Consider the following 23,390-nt stretch of genomic DNA (forward strand, 5'->3'; position numbering starts at 1 on the left):
AAGAAAGAAACTAAGATTATTTGAAATAAATTACTTACTCCTCCTCAGCTTGTCATTCTGATGCTGTCATAAACTCACAACATCATAGGCTTTAGTTATGCAAAACTATGTGATATTTTATAACACACTTAATTTTCAGATGGTGTAAGAGAATGCAATCAGGCTTGCTCTCAGACTACAATCTGGGGCTGATAACTGGCATTTATCCCTCATCACTTGTAGAGGTGAGATGATTGCTCAATGCTCTGCTACAAAATCTAGGGATATATGTTCAGTATTCAAATACATGGGTTGGATAGAGGGGATGGAGAAATATCAGCAGAGGAGGCAAGGTCAGGTAAATCTAGACAAAAGAGATCAATAATTTGCTGAAAGCTGGACTGAGGCAGATCTGACCTAGGTAGAACTGCTCAAGGCTCTTAGCCAATAAGATGGCTGAGGATCAGAAAGAAGTTGCAGTGGGGCTCTGGGAAACCCTGATATCTAGGGGAATACTCTTCCAAACTTCATCAGTAAAGGAACTATAAATTATCAAGATTCATTATTAAAATTTATTGGTCATTTCCATAAACATAAATGTGAAAATGAAATGTAGGTCTTCCTAGTACTCAAAATAATGTATTAACCAATGTGAAAGAGATTCTTTCTATATTGGCTTAGAAATATACAGTATTTAGAACATCTTTTTATGTTTGTAGAAGTCATTATAGTGGTACTCCGGGTTAAGTACTTAATTCGTTCCGGAGGTCCGTTCTTAACCTGAAACTGTTCTTAACCTGAAGCACCACTTTAGCTAATGGTCTCCCTGCTGTTGCCGCGCCGCCGGAGCCCGATTTCTGTTCTCATCCTGAAGCAAAGTACTTAACCCAAGGTACTGTTTCTGGGTTAGCGGAGTCTGTAACCTGAAGCGGCTGTAACCCAAGGTACCACTGTATTCCAATTCTTGGACATCATAAGATCTGTCGGAAGTTGGAGGAGAATAATAGCTGGGAACACAGTTGTGCATCTACTTAGCCCAGAAATTTTGTTCTTTTATAGTTTTAATATATAGTTGAACTATATATATTTCCCTTCGTATATGTACTTTCCTTCACTGCTTTTAAGCACCTAAAAAAAAACAAACCACAAGCAAAGCTGCATCATGACTAGCTGCCCTCTAGGGGGCAGTATTAATCCTGGATTTCCTGAGTGGCGATGCATTACTAATGTCCAGAAAAACAGGCCAATACACATGCTTTAAAACTTTTATTTGCATGCAATGCTGTCTGGGCCTAAAGAGAACAAATTAAGGCAAAAAGGTGAAGCATCAAGTCAATAATAAAAAGCGTGCAATTATTTCAGATTTATATACCTATTGACAATGTGAGAATATATGCAGTGTCTGTTTTGTAAACAATGGTTTTGCAGTTCCGACATTACAGTTTTTGAGAAAAGACTAGGCTCTTTTGTGTTACTTATTATATTATTATCTAAGTGATGTATCTGGGGAGAAAGGAAAACCTGAGATGTGAAATATTAAAGTTGACTAGATTCGTGATCTGAAAAATACTGTGTTCGATGGACTTTGATGTTTTCACGTAAGCATGCTTTAAAAATACAATCTTACTGTTCTTGGGCTGTGACTGGCGGCCTAGAAAACGAGACAGAAACTGCTTCTAATAAACAATTCTGCATAAACATTGCCAGTGCAGTCACCTCATTGGATAAGGCCTTTGTCTATTGTGGTTGGTTGGTGGTTGGTTGGTTGATTGATTAATATGGACTCTGTGGGGTCAGAATCTAGAAGGTCTTGGGGTGATATTTTGCGTGTCCAATGAGCTCAATAGGAGTCATGTAAGAATGTCACCTTTCAGAAGTATTCACAAGGAAGTCAATGGGATTATTTGCCTGGTTATTCACAGCCTTATATTTGTGAATGGCTGACCCCTTATTGTGCCTCATCCTTTGCTTTTAAATTGTGCATTATTGTACTCACAAACAGTCATTGATTTATGCTAATAACATTAAAAAGCAGGACTTTTTTTAAAGTGTACATTCCTGTAGGAGTGTCTTTAGATTTTTAAGTTTGAATCACCACCTTCTTTTGTGCATAACTATTTGCAGCATGTTTTTGTTTCTGTTGATCTTATTGTATGGTCTGGCATTTATCCTCTACTTAGAGCAACAGAAACAAGATCTCAGTTTCAAAGCTATCCAAGAAAATGGAGAGCTGAGAAAATGGATATAACTAATAGATTTTTCACTTTGTTGAAAACCATCATGTTTCACAGATATGAACCACATGCAATACCTTATTTCTTTTACTCATTAGAGCATCCACTGCCCTGTACTGATATTTATTCATTTAAACTTTGTAGACAGTCCACTGCATCCTTCTTTACTTTGATAGAAGCAGAAACTAAAGAGTGAAGGGCATCCTCCAGAGGCACTTAAATCGTAAAGAGAAATAGGAGCATTTTTGCTCATGTTTTACATTTATGCTTTAAGTTTAGTGGTGCGCTGTGTGAATACTTTAGATATACTCACAAATCCTGTACCATTAAACCTACATTTCACTCGGGTTTGAAGGACAAAGCTCCCAACATATCTTAGTAGCTTTGGATTGCACATGGCCATTTCACTTCCATGTATGTATGTACTGCAGACGCACAGTGAGTTCGCTCTGATGTAAATACATAGGGATCCTATGATTGACAGTTGTGAGGATATTCGCTTTATGTGGGTTGTGCTTAAGTGAATCAGATGAGACTGAAGGGGCCTCTGGGTAGGTAGGAGAAGGCAATAAAGAAGCGATGACTTACCTTAACATAGACTCTTATGTTTATGGACAACCTGGATTCTGCAAGTTATTAATCTAAGAAAAACGCACCATTTAAGTTGGCTCTATCCTGTTGATATGCAGCTATGTATCAGGTAAGCCATTTTTAAATTGAGACCCTCCAAAGGTCCATATTTTCCAGGAACAGGCGCGGATTTACAAAAGCCATCCTGGTTTCTGATTTGATGCCAGAATGTCCTGCTTTTCCTTAGGACGTCCTATTTTCATTGGAGAAATGTTGGGGGGTATGTAAATTGGCTGTATTTTCTAACCACAGCCAATGTAGACTTGAGACACTCACATCCCAATACAAAAATGCCCACAGTTAACACTTTAAAAAACAGGGATTTTGATTGGTTGCCTTGACAATGCTTTGATTTCTCTCTTCTTTTTTAATAAAATGGCTCAGCAGCAAACCTTTGAGGGAGAGCAAAGGATAACCATAGGAAACTAGCATAACTCTTCATTTCCCTATGGAGTCTAGTCATAAAATTGTCTGAAAAGGGAATAACAGTGAAAACAAATGTAGATTAATAGTTTTCTGTATGCAAGATTTTATGAGCGCTCCATTTGCCAGGGCTCCTCAGCTCAGCTGTGCTGTGCATACTGGGAGAGGAGTAAGCAAACCAGCTTGCTTCATGCTCTGTTGATGAATACCAATGAGGCTGCTCATGACAGAAACAGGCATTACAATCTGTGTTTGTATTATGACAAAGTTAAAGTTGGTGATTTTTGTGTGTGTGCATCTACATATTCAAAACCAGTTCAAATTCAGTGCTGTTGGACAATCATTTCTGAAAAATAGGGACTGAGCAATTGCAAACAACTTTGTTTAGTAATAATAATAATGTTTTTTTCATGTTGGACAGAAGCAACAGAAAATATAAATAACTGAAATAACAACAGAAACAATAATAAATAAAATGTTTGTTTATAACTGAGGTAACTATGAGGCAAGGCTGTAGCTCCATAGCAGAGCAACTGCTTTGTGTGCAGAAACTCCCAGGTTCAAAAGCCAGCATCTCCAGGTGGTGTTTGGGAATCTGAAACCCTGGACAACTGCTGCCAGTTAGTGTAGACAATATTGAGCTAGATAGACCAAGGGTCTGACTTGGTATAAGGCTGCTTTCTATGTTCCTAATGGAAAGTTACACTGGAACTTTCAAAGCTGTCTTATTCTGATACAAACTATTGAGCTATCAATCCCAGTATTATCTACTATGACCAGTGGTGGACCTTGGGGGCTCAAATTTTGGCGGTGCCCTGTACAATGCCAAAAATTGCCCCTTGTCTCTTGCCTTCCATTCTGCGGCATAATTGTGGCACTGCTGAGGCTCCATGCCCAGTGTGGCCACACTGCTCATGCTCCCCTAAATTTGCCTCTACTAAGACTGACAGTGGATTTCCAAGCAGTCAGATCCCTACTACCACATTTGTCAAGCAAAGAAGCTGAGACCTACCTCGTGAGTTGTGGTTCCTCCTCACCAGGAAACTGCAGTGGGAAACAAACTTTAATTAACACTGCTACTATAAAAACACCCTACAAGAGCATGCCTCAGAATGGTCCTAATCTGTTCAGGGGTTTCTCCCAAGCGTCTGGAGCAGATCTGGAGGGGGCAGGGGACATGCAGGGAGAGAAGAGGGAGAGGGCACCTGTTGCACAGGTTGAAACCAACATCATCACCCTGTCTCTTTCTCTTCATGTGGATCATGCCCTCCACTAAGCACGCACTTTCACCCCAATCATTACCGAAATCCACATGAAGCTACTCTGACAGTTGGAAAAAAACAACAACAAAGGTTGGAAGCCCTCTGATCAATATACAGTATATTTTAAAATAACCATTTTTTCTTGTTTAGATACTCTCAGCTCCCCGTCTTGCCCTGAACTCCCATCTCAGGCCTCCAAAACCTGCCAAGAACTGAAAGTGAAACAAAAAATAATTTACTTCTGGAAAATTAATCCAAACTTGAATTGAGTGCAGTGCAAGCAGCTAAAAAAGAAAAAGAAAAAACACCCTCATCTAGTATTCAAAAAACCCTGCATGTATAGAACAAGTAACACCCTACTGTTCCCTAATGCAGATGACTCCCCATGAAGCAGAAAAAAAGGTCCAGGATTGAGAAGTGACCAGAATACTCTGTTCCGTCAATGGTCTTTTCATAGAATTCAGCTGCACCCTTATACCCACTTACTTAAGCGAAAGTCCCATTCAACACAATTGGCTTCACACAGAAATAGAAAACAGCAGCATATCCCCAAGGACTTCTGCAATTGGAGGAGGGGAAACAGTGTCATTTTTGTTCCTCCTCCATGCCTGCCCTCCTGTTCCTAACAGCAGCAGTCTGAAAGATGCTGTTGGCTGCAGATCCAAGCGCCTTGAGGATGGGGCTTAGGGGTCTTATTGCAAAGGTGACACTGTGATTGACGGCCTGGTGCCCACATAGCTCTCCAGAACTAGCAGCCAACAGCCTCGCCCAGACAAAGTTGCTGGATAGGTGGCAAGCTTCCTGTTGGAACCTGGAACAGTGGTACCTCGGTTTAAGAACTTAATTCGTTCTGGAGGTTTCGTTCTTAACCTGAAACTGTTCTTAACCTGAGGTGCCACTTTAGCTAATGGGGCCACCGTGCCACTTCCGTGCGATTTCTGTTCTCATCCCGAAGCAAAGTTCTTAACCCGAGGTACTATTTTTGGGTTAGCGGAGTCTGTAACCTGAAGCGTCTGTAACCCGAGGTACCACTGTATTCTCTTACGTACTAGGAAAAAGCCTCTAAATGCTCCAGTGTAGTTATGAGACTGGTCTGAGATTACCATACTTGCAGTGGATCAAGGCATGGATCTTTGCCCTGCAGCTGGAATACAACATGCCCATACTGAAGCATGATGCTGCAATCCAGCTAAGGAAATTACCCATGTAGCACTTGTTTGCACATGCTGTTTCAAATTCATCAGATATACTGGCCTGAGCTGCATGTTAGTGCTTTGTACCCCTTCCCAAAAAACATATTGGGCTGTGTGAGAGAGAAAGGAATGGTGTTAAGTTTTTGTCACATAGGAAGCAAGTGGTACAATGGGCTCAAGCCACGTGCTCTTTTATGTGTCACAAATGTTACAGGCTGGCTCTAATGGTTTGGCAAATACTTTGCAAAAAGAGCTGAAATCTAACTAGTTCATACCTCCTATGGCAGCTTCCAAATATGTCACCTGATTACAGTATGTGCTTAAAATTAAATTGGTATTTTCCCCATATAAGCATAAAATCTTCTTTTCTGAACGAAAATCTTAAAAGGAAGTTTTGAATGTATATTCAGCTTACTTGGCCCAAGATACAGTGAGCCACTGAGAAGTAGTGTTTACCACTGTGTACCCTGGCATCAGTCTTCTTCCTTTGCAGCTGCTATTTACCAGACAGTATTTGTACTGAATGTTGCTGGCAGGAAACGTGGTCTGCTAATACTGAGAAGGACTGAGAAATTTTCACACTGAGTGCTGCTGCTGACTGCTTAGAAGTATTCAGATCAGGGATAGTTCGACAATAGCTTTGTCCTACAGCAAGTTCAGAAGAAGGGAATAAAGTGGTACCTCGGGTTAAGAACTTAATTCATTCTGGAGGTCCGTTTTTAACCTGAAACTGTTCTTAACCTGAGGTACCACTTTAGCTAATGGGGCCGCTGCACCGCTGCCGTACAATTTCTGTTCTCATTCTGAAGCAAAGTTTTTAACCTGAGGTACTATTTCTGGGTTAGTGGAGTCTGTAACCTGAAGCATCTGTAACCTGAAGTGTCTGTAATCTGAGGTACCACTGTATACTCAGTGGCCTTTATTGTGCTCATCCTTTAAGTGGGGTGGGTAGGATTTGTCCCTTCTAAATACATCTTTGGATGACTATTTTAGATTTTCTATATTGCTGATTTTATATCTCATTTTACTTTTTTGTTATTTCTACTTGCTAGTCGCTTTGGGAACCTGAGTGCAAAACTGTGAATAACAATAACAACAACAAATATCATTTTTACTGTAAGATAAAAAAATGCAGAAGGTTATATATTTTACTGGATCACCTTCTTCTGGTGTAAAAATACAGTATGTGTGTTTCCAAATTATATGGAATATTTCTTCAGGACTGCAGCCTGGGCTCTCACTCCCAATTCAGACACAGAGGGTCTGAGCAGATCCACCAGACCAGTGGCACTGGAGGGAATGGTGCTGGAAACTGATGCAGGGCCCCCTGCATTATGACTCATCACTGGACCCCAGAATCAGGGACCTCTTGAGCTCGACCATACCTTTAGAGTCTGCACCCTCTGAGGAACTGGTCCCTCCATGCCAGGGACCTACATACCCCATCTCAGCCTGTCAGTGCAGGCAACGAGCCCAGAGAGAATACTCAGAGAGGAGGAGGCCTGTCCCTTTAAGGAGGGCTGTTTTGGACCTGGAGACATAAAAGGCTTCAGTTAAATCACTGACAGAGGAATTTAAAGCTTTTCTTGGTTCTGTAACCACTATCCTACTTTGCTGTCTTGTCCTATGATGTGGAATAGGCTTCTAGTCAAGCATAGGACAATTTCACAAAAAAGTTTTCACATTTTTACACCTATCCAATATTGGTCTCTTGTTTGCTTTGATCACTGCAATAGTTATCTATATTTATCACAGAAAGAGCCAAAGGCTATTGTTTTTGGCCATGAACGTAGCACAATGTTGACACTTACTGTTGGCCTCCTGGTGTGATGATATATACACAATGTACCAAACGCTATATTAAAAGCAAGCCAGTTGTCTAAGACTGGAATCCTGACCCTACTACTGGGAGTAAGGCCTAATGAATTCTCTAGGACTTTTGAGTAAAAATGGCTAGGATTGTGCTCTTTGTTAAGTGTGGGGGATATGTTTAAAGTTTTCTTGTGGGCCAAACTGAGGGATCCATTAGCAAAATATTATTTTGTTAAAGTGGCAGTTTCAAAATATCTAAACTGAAAAGCACTTTTAAAAGAAAAAGGGGCATGCTCATATTTATTATTTTAATTATTGATAGGGTTATCTCCCAGTCTCCCAAATGCATTTCTTCAGGATTTGCCCCCTTTCCTTTACCTTCCGAGTAATAATCAGAGCTCTTAGGTGAACCTGAGATGTGCACAATAGGCAAACCTTGGAATGTAGCTTCAGTCACAGGAAGTTAGTTTGTTCCTGCTAGTGATGAATCCCATCAGTAACTGAAGTGATGTATATATTTATTGAGGAGAATTCCTGAAGGGTTGCGTGCCATATAGGCTTACCACATCATCAATTTGATACTTTTTGCCACTAATGTGGGAAGTAGTATGAGGAGGTGGGTATATAAACACACTGTTTTACAGTGTTTTATGTAACATTGATATTGGTAGACACTATTGCCTGTGCCGATTCTATATTTAGTTGGTTTATCAATCCCCATATTTTTTGAAGAGTTACTCTACATGGTGAGCCCTGTGTGTCTTATTCTTAAAGGTAGGATCACAGTACTCAACTATTTCAACAAATGGGAGATTTGCCAAATGTACTATACTCTAACAAGTATTTGTTGCCAGAACACAAGGCAAAAGGGAGAGCTTCTTTGCAGAGCATCCAATAGTACTCTCAGAGTTACTGCTTTGTTTTTGGAGCTCGAAGAGCAGCATAGTCATGAAACAGCTGAAACAAATGAACAATAAAGGCATTTATTTATTTATTGCATAGAATAGATTCATTCTTCGTTCTGATAGCAGGATTCTAATCTTGGAGCCTGAGTACTTCTTAGCATTGTAGTTTATTTAAAAAGAAATACAGAAAGCAGAATATGGAATACTATAAATCTTTAAGTCTATGGTTGTTCACTATTGTGGAATGCTAATAAAAGTATTTTACACTGCCAATTTGAACTAGCACATAACAATAAAAGGTACTTTGTTTTAAGAACTGTAAGACAAAGAGACAAAAGTGAGGGAGGGAATTCACTTGGGAGTCATGAATGCTAAAAGGGTGTTTTCATTCTCACCTTGAATGTGTCTACATGGAAATAAATCCCACTGAGATTAATGGAACATAGTTTATAGCAAGCAGGCTTTGCACTGCAGCCTTTATAGAGAGATGGTAATCAAATATTACTTATTCAGAATTTGTCATCTTGGAGAAAAAGTATGGCAATATATTTAATTGCACATAGGATCTTTTATAACAATCCTAACATGAGCATGATCACCTTTAGTTCGTGTATCAGCCTCCCATATAGCCTTGGGTAGAAATATAAATTTGGAAGTGTTTTTTAGTATTAATTATTAAGTTGGCTTTTAATTAATGCTTGCCTTTTCTTTAACATTCATGGTCATTCAGTTTGTGGAAGGTATATAATTCTTATCATATGACAGGGCTATATTCCTGATTAGATACATCTGTAGAGTAACCCTGTTCCTTGTTAAACCCTGCTGTTGACAATAAATGAGAGCCTCTTCTAAATTGGATTTGGACATGCATATTCAAGCACAAAGTGTTTCAGGGAGAATTTTGCCACTCTGTAATATTTTATGCTTCTCTTAGGCTGAAATCCTAAACACATTTACACAGAGAGTAAACCCAATTGAAAAGAGTAGCACTTACTTCCAAGTAAGCATGCATCACATTTTGGTCCTAATTGCCATTATCTATATCACCATCACTGGTAATAATCCTGAATAATAGCTGGAATAAAAGGAATAAGGAAAGAAAAGTAGTAGTATGAAAAGGATTACAGAATCAGGTAGGCTGGCAAAAAACAGTCCCAGCAATGGTAAATTTAGAGCTAGAATGAGCAAAACTGTCTACATTGCTAGCCGTTTAGAGAATCACCAGGACATGGGGGAGGGGGAGAGATCATTGCCAGGAAGCCAGTTAATCATAGGAAGTCCTGCCATTCTCACCATCTGCATCTGTTTGTTTGTAAGCAAGCGGTATTGAAAATGACACTTAAGATTGCCCTGGGAGGGGGAGGGGGGGTGAAGAAAAGGCCAGAGGCTTCGCTGCTGCTGCTTTGAAGTGAGATCCAGCGAGGCCAGAAAGGCCTTAACTCTCCCTGGAATTGTACGAAGTGTCTGAACAGCATTTCTCTCACTTTGCGTGTATTGATTTATTTTTCCCTGATCGGGACGATGTATGTGGGTTCAACGGATGACATTTATCCTTAATGTGGAGTTTATAAAATAAAGTGCCAGTTGTATTGAGGATGGTCGTTTCTAACTGATGGGCAAATACGTTGTGAAGTACAGAATAGTGTCTGAAAGGCCGCCTTTTGAAGAGAGAGCTGTTTTTTGTATTGGCACGCCATGGTAAGTAATGATGGCTTTTAGATCATTTTGGGTTTGGGATATTTTGAACCTTCATGTAACACTGATCTCCTTGCACAGATGTGTTTTCATTTATGTACACAAAGTCAATTGCAGCCACATTTTATACTGATTATGTATTTGGGATATGCAACTTCTTGATTTTTTAATCTGATCTTTCCTGCAAAATTTAGAAAGAAAACCTATACTTAGTTTACTGCTCAGCAACTCCAATTGCACTTCAGTAAATTTTAAATTGTTAGTTACATTCACTAAATGATTCACTTAGTGAACTAGGTTCTCAAGCAAATGTGCTTAGGTTCAGGGTGTAAAATATCTATAATCATGGCATAGTTCTCATATAGTTACTGCAAAAAAAACCAAATAATTTTCAGGTAATGGTACCTAAATAGTGTTGAAAGAAACAAAAGTAAAGTGTTGAGAGAGAGAGAGAGTGCCGGTTTTTAACTTTGCATTAAACACTTCTCAATTAACAGGGTTGCATTATTAGGTCTTTAATACTTTTAGGTTGACATTTTAAGAACAATTAGTTGGACATAAGCTCTTTCTGAAATCAATTTTCTTCAAAGTAAATGTATTTAGGGTTCAGGTCCCAACCAACAAATGCTATTCTAACACTTAACTACTGTAATACTTTCACACACACACACACACACACACACACACACACACACACATTTTGTGTACTAACATACACACCAATATACATGCATTACATAATTCCCAATATACATTATGGTGGGGTGGGGGAATATTTAATTCAAAAGTTGTTTATTTAAAACATGGCCAAAGGAGGAAACTACCCATATTTAGCTTGTATTCCAAATGAAATGATGCAACCAAACATTTGTTTGGCAGGCTTTGATGCTACATTTTCCTAATTTGGTCTGAAAGAACTGCAGGCTGTATTAAATACAATTCCCTCCCCCGGAAACTATTTCCCCATTAATTTATTTACCTAGTTGCATACATCGACCCTGAGGCAAAAGCATATGTAACTCAAAATTTAAAATACCAAATTGTTACATTGATCCTAATAAAGATGTTTATTATACCTGTACTGTACTACAGGCAACCTCCCCATTTACGCAGGTTCAAGATGTGCACAACTGTGCATTGCTCCGAACCCAGAAGTGACCCAAAAACGTCACTAAAAGGGGTGGGATGGGGCAGGGGCAGAACGGGATGTTTGCGGGCATTTTCAATGGTGTTTCAAATACAGTATACACAGCGTAAATGGGGGAGGGTGTTGCCTATACAGTGGTACCTCAGGTTACATACGCTTCAGGTTACATATGCTTCAGGTTACAGACTCCGCTAACCCAGAAATAGTAACTCAGGTTAAGAACTTTGCTTCAGGATGAGAACAGAAATCATGCTCCGGCGGCAGCGGGAGGCCCCATTAGCTAAAGTGGTGCTTCAGGTTAAGAACGGACCTTCGGAAAGAATTAAGTACTTAACCTGAAGTACACCTGTACTTCCTTTTGGTGTGTGTTGTGTTACTTCTGGGTACTAAACAGTGTTGGTTCTAGGTTACTATTGCTATGTAAAATATTACATAAATATATGTTAGACAGATAAAACCATAAGGCTACAGGGCAGTCACATCTTTAAGAGAACCAACCACAACATCACAAAGTTATGAATAATTTAACAGCTTGCTCATAACTTTTTCTCATACTGGATGCCACAAGAGCACTGTGTGTTTTCTCCTTTTAATCCTGGGGACAGAACTGGAAATAACTCTTTCACGTTTTAAGGAAAAATGTGGAGAGAACAGCTATTGCTTCTTTGACTCTGTAGTCCTTGACGCAACCTGTAATCTGTTCATCACTCAAGAGACTAATATAATTGTCCACAGAATTCTTCCTGCACTCCATCTTAAGAATGTAACTTTTAAACTGCAGACATTAGAACTTCAACAACATGCCCTATTTCTTCTCCTCCTCCCTCTTGTTATGTTTCACTTCCAACCTGAAGCATACCTTTCTAAAGTTGTTTTTAATAAAGGTATCATTAGCATAAAGCAAGGGACGCGGGTGGCGCTGTGAGTTAAACCACAGAGCCTAGGACTTGCCAATCAGAAGATCGGCGGTTCAAATCCCCGCAACGGGGTGAGCTCCCGTTGCTCAGTCCCTGCTCCTGCCAACCTAGCAGTTCGAAAGCACGTCAAAGTGCAAGTAGATAAATAGGTACCACTCCGGTGGGAAGGTAAACGGCGTTTCCGTGTGCTGCTCTGGTTCACCAGAAGCAGCTTAGTCATGCTGGCCACATGACCCGGAAGCTGCGGACAAACGCTGGCTCCCTCGGCCTATAGAACGAGATAAGCGCACAACTCCAGAGTCGGTCACGAGTGGACCTAATGATCAGGGGTCCCATTACCTTTACTTGCATAAAGCAGCAGTGGGGAACCCTCCTGTTCACAGGCCTATTTATTTAGACCCATGAGACTGCTTTCAATGAGCCACACCGGCCCACCCAACATGTGACATCAGATTTACATGCCCTTCAACTAGCCCTGCGCCCTCATGTCTCCACATACAGCATTAATCTTTGACAGAAAGGAACCGTGATAGAACATGGGGGCAGCTCACTTGAATAGGGCATAAGCGTCCTCTCACATCTAATCTGAGGGATATGCCTTAGCTGTGATGCAGGCAACACAAGTCATTGCTTGCACTGTGCTGTAGCTAAACCCCATCCAGAGGCATGGATCATTTGACACATTTCCATGTGTTCACACTTGGGAATTTCCTTGACAATTTATGTACTTTCTTCTTGTATTTGTTTGTATAGTGAAGGCCAAAAGTCCGAATACGATTTTGCCAGGTGGGGAAAGAGTGCAGCGGATATGGAAAAGAGTGCTTATTTTTGTGACATTTTCCCCTTAACAGACCTTTAAAAAAGCACCTGGGAGCCAGCCAGCCTAAACGGTTGGCAGTGTTAGAATGTCTTTCATAGCCAGCTATGGAGTGACTTCGGGGGCAAAAATAAAGTTTATAAGCCATTATAAAAGATCCACTGTCCCCAGTTTATTCAGAGGAAATCTTTAAACTCTGCAATTTAAAAATAAAGACCTGCCTAAAATTGAACTTGAATAACAGTGAGTCTTGAGATGAATCAAATGCAGCATGATTTGTTCTACATAAGTTCATAAGTTCACTCTAACAGGCTGGAAAAGCCAACCGTGCTGATCAAACATGACTAATAATCACACAAGAGATTGATGGGCTTGTTTTTCTTATGGGGCATGTGAGGTAATTCCCTGACAATTAAGTTTCCATTGTACTGCCAAATAATACTAAAAGCTTTTTGCATCGTTGGCTTTCATGTAAAACTTCACAGCAAAGCAGCCAGCACTGATTCTGCAGTCCAATACTTTCTTAACTTACCTGTAGTTGCTGTCACAACCTCATTCCAAGAGGGGCATGGATGTCTCAGATGGTTGTAGGGTAGGCATTTTCTCTAGAGGTCAATCTAGGACATTGCTGCTGCCGCAGGAACCATTCTTTAAAATCAATAATTCTGGAAACAACAATTTGTTAACTTTGTGAAAATCCTGTTTCCATCAGGGACTTTCTTCAAACAGCTAGTCTTTATACAACAGCCTTTATAATACACATGAATTCACATGTTCCCTGACTAATGAACCACTTCAATATTTTAGTAAAACCACACACACACACACACACACACACACACACACAACATGTGTACATGTACAAATGAGAAACATTGTTAAAACAAAAGCATTTAAAATTAAAGCATTGCCCTATCCTGCAGTTTCTGTGAGAGAATAGAAAGGTCTGGATATTTACTCCATTTGACTTTCTGCTACATCTGTCTGCTCTTCCAGATCTGCAGCAATCAACTTGTGTGTTGCCCAAAGCCAAAGTGTGTCCCTGTGTTCATGGGCTTGATCCAAAAATAGCAATCACTCAGTTTGATCTGCAAAGATCTTGTTTTCTTTTATAATGAAAATTTCAACAAAAACAAGGCATAGTTTTCATGGAGACTGGAGAGTATACTCTGAGGAAATCCCACATACATGGCCACACCTACTTTAATCAGTCATCAAAATTATATTTGCATATACACAGAGAGATCTGCATATACTCGAATCCTACATAACAACCTTGATTAATGTGTACATTTTACTCATCCAGATACACAGGGTAACTTTTTTCTTTTTGCTTGAACCCAGGGTACATCTCATGATCCACTCTTTATTGTTATTACAAGGTTAAATAGGTTAGTCTCTGTGATAGTAGCCGGTCTATGTCACCTAGGGAGTTGTATGGGTGAGTGAGAATTTGAACCCGGGTCTCCCTAGTTCTCCTGAAACACTAGAATTACTATCTCACACTGGCTCATGCCCTATAATTTACAATATGCATAAATCCTATTCAATGTTTGTGGTGTAGTAAAGTAGCAAATGTTATTCTATGCAAGCATAAAGAGCTACTTATACATTGGGGTAAAAAAATCCTAACTTCCTGTATTCTGAATGAGGCTGAGCTTGAGCAACATATCACCATTTATTATTATTATTCTGTGATGAAGAGCAGCATATAAGTGAAATAAATAGATCACTACAAAAATTATGACTGAGAATAGAAAAATATTTAAATACATTAGAAATAGGAAACTGCAGTTGGGCCTTTAAGAAAACAAGGAAGTCAAAGGTGTTCTAAAGGAGTAGAAGGAGATTGCAGAAAAGCTGGATGAGTTCTTTATATCTTTGCACTGGAAGATGTAGAACAGATGCTTGTGGCTAAATTCACTTTCTCGGGAAGGGAGTGTAAGGAAATGTGGGACATAGCAGTGATAAGAGATGGAGTTCTAAGCCTAAGTAATGCACAACTTGAGAAAAGAGACAATGCACGTATTTTTGTAAACTAAGAAATATTTAATAAATATTTTTTAAAATTAATTAATTTAAAACTAACAAATCACTAGGTCCAGCTGGCATCCGCTCAAGAGTTCTTAAAGAACACAAATGTTGCTGATCTTCTAACAAAAATATGTAATTTGTCCTTATGATCAGTCATCATACTTGGAAAGTATGATCAATGTAACACCAGTTTTAAAAATATGATCCAGGAGATATCTGTGGAATTACTGGCTGATGCTTAATATGTGTTCCAGGAAAGCTGGGGAACACATAATTAAAGATGGAATTACCAAACATATAAAATAACAATCTTGCTGATTTATTTGAGAGTGTCAGTAAATGTAAGACATATTCATTAGTATTAGGAACTGTGCTTTTGGGGGGGAAGGTGGGAGAACTCATCACAAATTTTGTTTATTTATTTAGTTGTAAGTTTTGTGGCAACATGCCATATTTTATTAAACAATTATTGTACTGTACAGTTGGAATAATATGTAAATGCACTTTAGCTGCTCTTTTGGCTGCAGTTAGCAAGACAAAATTATAGTCTTCTGGTCACACCTTATTTTTAAAGATAATGCAGAAGAATTTGTCAATGACCTTGTTATGTGATAACCACTCATTTCTGTATATATGATTTTTAGAAACTTCCATCATATATGTATATAGTCTGGTGCATTCCCTCCTGATTTCCAGCATATATCACTATCACTTGGGTATATCTCTGCCAAATGATGCAGGGTCAATTACCAACCATATAACATTGTATAAAGAAAAATTATGTTCATGCAGAGCAATTAAACTTTATTAGCGATAAATATTTACTTCCAACTAATATTCAGAGTGGGGACGCGGGTGGCGCTGTGGGTAAAACCTCAGCGCCTAGGACTTGCTGATCGCATGGTCGGCGGTTCGAATCCCCGCGGCGGGGTGAGCTCCCGTCGTTCGGTCCCAGCTCCTGCCCACCTAGCAGTTCGAAAGCACCCTTAAGTGCAAGTAGATAAATAGGTACCGCTTTATAGCGGGAAGGTAAACGGCGTTTCCGTGTGCTGCTCTGGTGCCGGTTCGCCAGAGCAGCTTCGTCACGCTGGCCACGTAACCCGGAAGTGTCTGCGGACAGCGCTGGCTCCCGGCCTCTAGAGTGAGATGAGCGCACAACCCTAGAGTCTGTCAAGACTGGCCTGTACAGGTAGGGGTACCTTTAATATTCAGAGTACCTCTGCTTCCAACAGCAGACGTAGAATATATTGATGGTACATATTCACGATGGCTATATGTTAGCTCCTGGATCAGAGGTAACACGCTTCTGAATACCAATGAATTGTGGACAAACTGCTGAAAGAAAGCCCATTACGGCTTCTGACTCTATGCAGTGTGCAACCACTGCCTTCTGGTGTCCTCTGAGAGTTTCTCCAGCCTGACTAACCCCGAGAGGAAGGCTAATAAGTACTCCATCAGTAAGGAGCTTTGTGATCAGACAAATGGTAAAGGTAAAAGGACCCCTGACCATAAGGTCCTGTCGCTGATGACTCTGGGGTTGTGGCACTCATCTCGCTTTACTGGCTGCGGGAGCCGGCGTACAGCTTCCAGGTCATATGGCCAGCATGACGAAGCCACTTCTGGCGAACCAGAGCAGCGCACGGAAATGCCATTTACCTTCCTGCTGGAGCGGTACCTATTTATCTACTTGCGTTTTGATGTGCTTTTGAACTGCTAGGTGGGCAGGAGCTGGGACCAAGCAAAGGGAGCTCACCCCGTCGCAGGGATTCAAACCGCCAACCTTCTGATCGGCAAGCCCTAGGCTCTGTGGTTTAGACCACAGTGCCACCTCCTTTGAGAACCTCCTTTGAGAGTTTCTCCAGCCTGACTAACCCTGAGAGGAAGGCTAATAAGTACTCCATCAGTAAGGAGCTTTGTGACCTGACAAAATGGTACACCTGTTTAAATTGTTCCACTTACCATAGTAAAATGACCAAATCAGACATGCAAGCTACAAAGCCATTCAGCTCCATTCTGTTTATAGACAGGATCTTAATTACCGTACTGTTTTTTTTCTTTTTTCTTTTTAGTGGTTAACATTTTCAGATGAAGCTATTTTGCATCTTTACATCTCGGAGACAACAGTAACATTTGGAAAAGAGAAAATTGAATAAGCTTTAATATAATCAGGGACTTTACTGAGGTTTGTGTGGTCTGCCACAAGTCACTGGTTCTCAGGCAGCTCTGCATGAGCTGCATAATTTTTCACTTCAAGGCACATCTTTTGAATCCCAAACCATTTGCCGAGAAGACAGATCTTTCAGCCTATATGCATTTCAACAGATAAAGAGTAACCAAATGTTCACCAGGTAAATTGAAATAGAGAGAGGAGCTCATTTGACATGACCCATGTCCCCCCAGAAAACCAACCCAAAATGTTGATGAATTAAGCTTTTTCAGTTAAAGTTCATTATTTTTTAAAAACCCTCAGGGCCATATTACAGTAGCGCTACATTAGTAATCACAGGATGCTATTTAAAGTCTGTTTCACTCACAGGATTAAACTGTATGGTAGAAATATTCCAAAACTTTCCCAGGACGACTGCTGTGGTAAAAGCTAGCACAAGAGTTGCTTTGTATTATAGAAATACCAAGACCTGTAGCAGAGTGTTTGCTCTTTCTCCACCCTAAGCAGGTGCTTTGCGGATTTGGACATTTGCTGAGCAGATGGGGTGTCATCTTAATGGTGCATCCATTTGATGGGGTCTTAACATTAGATTCTCAGTGTCTGAAATTATATGGGCATTGGACTTAAAGTGACTTCTTTTTCCTTGAGATAAATACCGGTATCCTGTTAACTAGCTTGCCAGAGACAGAGAACTTCTAAAATAAGAACATACTTTGTTTTCATGGTTTTATTATTATTCTAGGCATCACACATAAAACATCTTTCACTTAAATGTATTTGTTTCTACAAGGAAGTTTTGTTTTATTTTTTTAAAAAGCATGGTGATTCTAGGAACTTCTTAACCCTTAAATCGGTAAGGCCCTGCAGCCTGGCGGCAGGCAATCTAAGCACACTCATGAGTACTGGTAACTTGCAAAATAATGTTCTTTATTATGATGTATAACTCTTATTCTGGATTTGAATCCAGGTCACATCTGTAGTTTCTTGACCACATAAAAATTATGTGTAGAAATAGTTGTGTAGGTTACAAAAAACGTTCGTAAATTTAAGTACTCATTACATGCAGAGTTACATAACTTTCTATATTTCCCACTCTGTGCTCCAGATCTCAGCATTGGGTCACATAGCATGTTTATGATTTGGGGTTGAATGTCTGAGCCATGTGCTGGCGTGCTGGGTCATGAACATGTGGATGTTGTATATGTTGTGCATGACAAAGGCAGAAGAAGGTAGGGTGGCCATACTTATATAAGCACCCACTGTCCACCCATCCTCCTTTGATCATTGGCACCCATGTACCCACCCCTTGGGACCAAGCAGGAATCTGTGTGTGGGTTTTTTAGCCATTCCACAGTGTGTCTTGCTGGACTGGTTGCAGTGTGAATGCTGTATTTAAACAGGTTAATTTGCCAGGAAACTGCAGGAAAGAAAGAGAGCCTGTTAGGTCAACTAGGTGAACCCCTTAGGCACCTTTGAGAGTGATAGGAAGCTCCCAAGGCCTGCAGCTCAGAGCTAGCGGACCCAGGACAGGATATGGACTGCATTTGGAACCATCTTCTCTCATCTGCCTGGAGCTATGGGCCCCCAGGGTGATTATGAAAATAGGTGTCCCTATTCACCTTAATGGTGCAGTTTGGGGAAGGGCACAGGCTGAATTACATGATCACAGTGGGACATAGTCATATAGCATGTGATCATGATTTTTAATGCCTTTGGTTTTTTTACTTTGTGGCTTGATATTCCTTTTATGGATGCAGAGCTTATGCATCTACACTTTTTGAAAATAAGTATTCACAGCTGGTTGCACAGAACTGAATGTCCTCCATTAGTGAGGCACTTGTAGAAACATCTTGCAAATACATGTAAGTACTGTATATACATAATACAAAAGTGGGGAAAGTCAGCATACTTGGTAGTGAGTTCCTTGGCATGTCTTTCAAAGCACGACTTCTGCATGACTCAAAAGCACATGAAAGCTACCTAAAAAGCAACAATTGAAATCACACAATCAGCAGACGTGTTAGAGCCTTATAACCCTGAGACATTTTAATTCAAAACTAGCAAAGCTGGGATCAAGTCAAGACACACAAAGGAATGGCAATATCCCAAGCATGAATACATTTTAATTGCAGAGTATATGCGAGCTAGTAACAAATCCTTGCCCCCTGGCAGCTGTAACTGAATGGATCCTGCCCTGCTGTAACATACTGTGTATGAGAATTTGTCTTCCTTTAGCTTCAGGCTGCCCCTCTGGCAACTGTCATCCACAATCATATCAATTACATAAAACCAGATTTGTCCAACCATCTTGTCTATACACTGACAGTCTAATAATGTGACCTGCTGTATTTCTCTAGCTCTATTTCTAAGGGAGCTTGAATCATCACAGCTTTGCACATACATTCATGTATACCCACAGACTCCCTCCGTGATGTCATGCTCTACTGAAAAGTGCAGTCAAAACTTGCTTCATGGCTTGCCATGTTCTGCAGTATTCATTACAGACACATTATAATGTGTAATGACTTGCACAGGTACAGCCTAAGGGAAAAACTAGTTTAACGCAAATGGTGGAACACTAGCACACAACACAAGATGCTGTGCTACTGAGTTTAATTAGTATATGTAAAATTCATAGAATTGTAGTTTGAAGTGATCCCGAGGGTCATCTAATCCAACCTCCTGCAATGTGGGGGTCTCAACTACATCATACATGACAGGTGGTCATCCAATCCCTGCTTTAAACCTCAAAGGTAGGAGAGTCTATCACCTCCTGATGGAGCCCATTCCACTGTTGAACAGCTCTTCCAGATATTTAGTTGGAATCTCCTTTCTTGTAACTTGAATCCATTGGTTCGGGTCTTAGCTTCTGGAGCAGGAGGAAACAAGCTTGCTCCATCTTCCATGTGACAGCCCAGATTGTTGAAAATGGCTATCATATCTCCTCTCCTCTTTTCCAGGCTAAACATACCCAACTCACTCAAACATTCACCCTCTTCTGCACGTGTTCCAACTTGTCAATATCCTTCTTAATCTTAGGTACCCAGAACTGGACACAGTACTCCAGATGTGGTCTGACAAAGACAGAGTAGAGTGGTACTATTACTTCTCTTGATCAGGACACTATACTTCTGTTGATGCAGCCTAGAATAGCATTCACTTTGTTTTGCTGCTGCATCACATTTTTTACTCATGTTAAGTTTGTGGTCTACTAAGACCCCTACAGTATATCATTTTCACATGTACTATTGGCAAGCCAGGTGTCCTCCACCTTATATTTGTGCAGGTGGCTCTTCCTGCTTAAGTGTAGAACCTTACACTTGTCTCTGTTGAAATTCATTTTGTTATTTTTGGCCCAGTTCTCCAGTCTGTTAAGGTCATCTTGAATCCTGATTCTGTCTTCTGCAGCATTGGCTGCCCCCTCTCACTTTGGTGTCATCTGCAAATTTGATGAGTGGTTCCAGTGACTTAGAAGAGCCCTATTGGATCAGACCAAAGATCTCTATTCTCACTGTGGCCAAGTAGATGCCTTTGGGAAGCCCCAGGATGTGAGTACAATAGCTCTGTCCTGTTTATGCTCCTCCAGCAACTGATATGCAGAGAGGTATACTTCCTCTGATACTGGACATAGTTCATAGCCCTCATGACTAGTAGTGATTTATAGCCTTATCCTCTGTGAATTTGAGTAATTTGGTGGTGCGACAGTAAATTCAGAGGTGCAGGCACTCTTCCTTCAATATCAGTCTTATAGCTGAGTGTTAACAGGATTCTAGCCAAAGCAGGACCGCTGAGAAACGAGGGAACACCCAGGGTTCCAGAAAAAACCAAAACCTTTAGTGAGAAGAAACCTAAGGCAGCAAAATAAACAAAACTTTAACCCAAACAACCTAGTGAGAAATGACCTTGCTCAGTGGCCACAGAATGCTGAGTATCTGTTGGAATAGGAAAAATGGGAAGAGTGGAAATGAGTATCTTGGAGAAGGGAATAGCCTTGAACCCTGGACAGGAGCACATCTCAGTGCCATACTTATTAATCATCATTTACAGTCATACCTCGGGATAAATACATTTCAGGATAAGTATTTTTGGGTTGCGCTCCACGGCGACCTGGAAGTAACGGAGCACGTTACTTCCAGGTTTCGCTGCTTGCACATGCGCAGACGGTCAAAATGACGTCACACGCATGCGCGGGAGCGGCAACACGCACAGACACGCTATCGTGTCTTACGTTCTGTTCAGGATGCGAATGGGGCTCCGGAACGGATCCCGTTCGCATCCCGAGGTACCACTGTATTAAATTTAAATCATGATCTGCCTCCCAAATGAAACCAGGGCAGCATTTTGTTGCAGATTCCACTTGAAATAGATATGCATAAGATATTAAGAACAATGTGTATCATAAAATCATTCCAGATTTTCTTATGTAAATGTTGCCTCTTTTCAACCAGCTTTGTGAGCTTTCCTGAGGGTCACACAGATTTGTGTACATCATGCATACAGATTTTTATCATCAGTTGGAGCTGCAGCAATAAAAAAAATCAGACCTTTTGATTCATTAATATGGCAGTCAGTTCTAAATGAGAGCAAATGAAATGACTGCATATTCTCCACATTGCCTGTGTTCTAAGAATATCAAATATTTACACACTATTTTGGGAACTGGTATATTTCAGATGCAAGCAATTCTCCTACATTGGTTAGGAAGCCTCTCAAACAGGAGAAGCCAATTCCAGGAAAAACATCCGCCTTGTAAACAGAAGTTTCTAGTTTTAAAAATATAGTTGCTATCCCCATTTTTGTCCTCATTTTTCACTGCACAGCACTGAGATACTGTAGCCCAGGGGTTTTCAACCTTTTGGGGTCCACGGCTCCCTTGACCAACTACATTCTTTCTGCGGCACCCCTGTGGGGCTCAGGAGCCCAGTTATGTCACCCCTTGCCTGCAGAGATGGCAGCCTCTCACGCTTTTTCAAACACCCTCCCTTGTGGAGTGTTCCTGTAGCTTCCTCTCCCCTCTCCTTGGGAGTCCTCTGGGCAGCCGCTGCTGCCGCCCTTGGTCTCTGAGCTGCACACCCCACCCCAAAAAGAAGTATCTCTTCACACTGCCACAGGGGCCTGGGACTTGACTGTCCATTCCCAACAGCAAGGGCTGGCAGACTGGCTGCCTGGACTCCCTCGCCTGCTTGCTTGCTTGCTTGCTTGCTCTGAGGCTGCCTTAGTTCCTGGTAACCAGCACCCCCTGACCAGTCCCAGAGGAATCATTCACCTGGGGAGCTTGTAGCCAGGGCTGCTGCAACAAACAGCTGTGCAAGCCTTTGGGAGGCAGAGATGCAATAGGGCATCAGAGGAAGGAGGGAGGGAGGGAAGGAAAGAGGGACAGAGGCCAGTGTTGCCTGCAGCACCCCTGACCATCATTCAAGGCTGAAAACCACTGCTGTAGCCTAATTCAGCTAATATGTCTACTCAAAAGTAAGCGTTATTGAAATCAGCGGGGTTTAGTCTTAGAGGCAATCTTAACCCTACTTACCTAAGTGCCATGACTTTTCCTGGGCTAAGCCATTGAAAGGGCAAGTCAGTTGGCAGTCTAATCCTATGCATGTTTGCTGGGAAATGAATCCTACTGAGTTTAATGAGACTTGCTTCCTATTCCCTAGTAAGTGTAATGGTTTATTGTTTTCAGTTTCCAAGGTATACTTGGGATCCAATCCAAAACACTTGCTAAGAAGTTAAACGGAAAAGAACTTACTTCTGAGAAGACTTCAATAGGACTGAACTGTTAATTCCTTTCTGATATATTTTGGACTGGGGAGAAATTTTAATAGTTTTAGTTTTCTGTATTATTCATGCAAAGAATAGCATAATATAAGCACAGTTAAAACGTAAATAGCCTCAGTTGTTGTTGCTGCTGCTGCTGTTGTGTGTTTGTGTTTTTACAAGAAACATGGCTAATTGCACTACAATGTGGGTGAAGGTGCCAATCTGACTACATTTGAATGTAATTAAGTATAGGCAGGCAACATTGGCATTTGGATGTCCATCAGATTTGCAACCACACAATGTATTAAGGTGGTAAGACACAAAGGTTGGGTGATCTGGGCTACACTGATTAATTTAACAACAGATCTGCCATAGGAAATCATGGGCTTGTGTTTTCCCTACCACTTTTCTTGAGCTT

At 40.7% G+C, this 23,390-nt stretch overlaps 1 protein-coding gene across 4 annotated transcripts in view; it reads left to right on the plus strand.

Moving 5' to 3' along the window:
• The window catches only part of SASH1 (SAM and SH3 domain containing 1), a 533,200-nt gene that overhangs the window by 371,038 nt on the left and 138,772 nt on the right, over positions 1-23,390 (plus strand). The window contains exon 1 of one of the 4 annotated variants that reach the window (XM_081186279.1): positions 9,860-10,136. The exons of the other annotated variants lie outside the window; for them this stretch is intronic. Within the exon in view, the coding sequence (XP_081042405.1) occupies positions 10,134-10,136 (3 nt within the window). The 5' untranslated portion in view covers positions 9,860-10,133. Of the gene's footprint in view, positions 1-9,859; positions 10,137-23,390 lie in introns of those variants that run through there. 4 annotated transcript variants of the gene reach the window in all.

Source organism: Podarcis bocagei, assembly GCF_964188305.1.
Source record: "Podarcis bocagei genome assembly, chromosome: 3".
NCBI classification, from domain to species: Eukaryota; Metazoa; Chordata; class Lepidosauria; order Squamata; family Lacertidae; genus Podarcis; species Podarcis bocagei.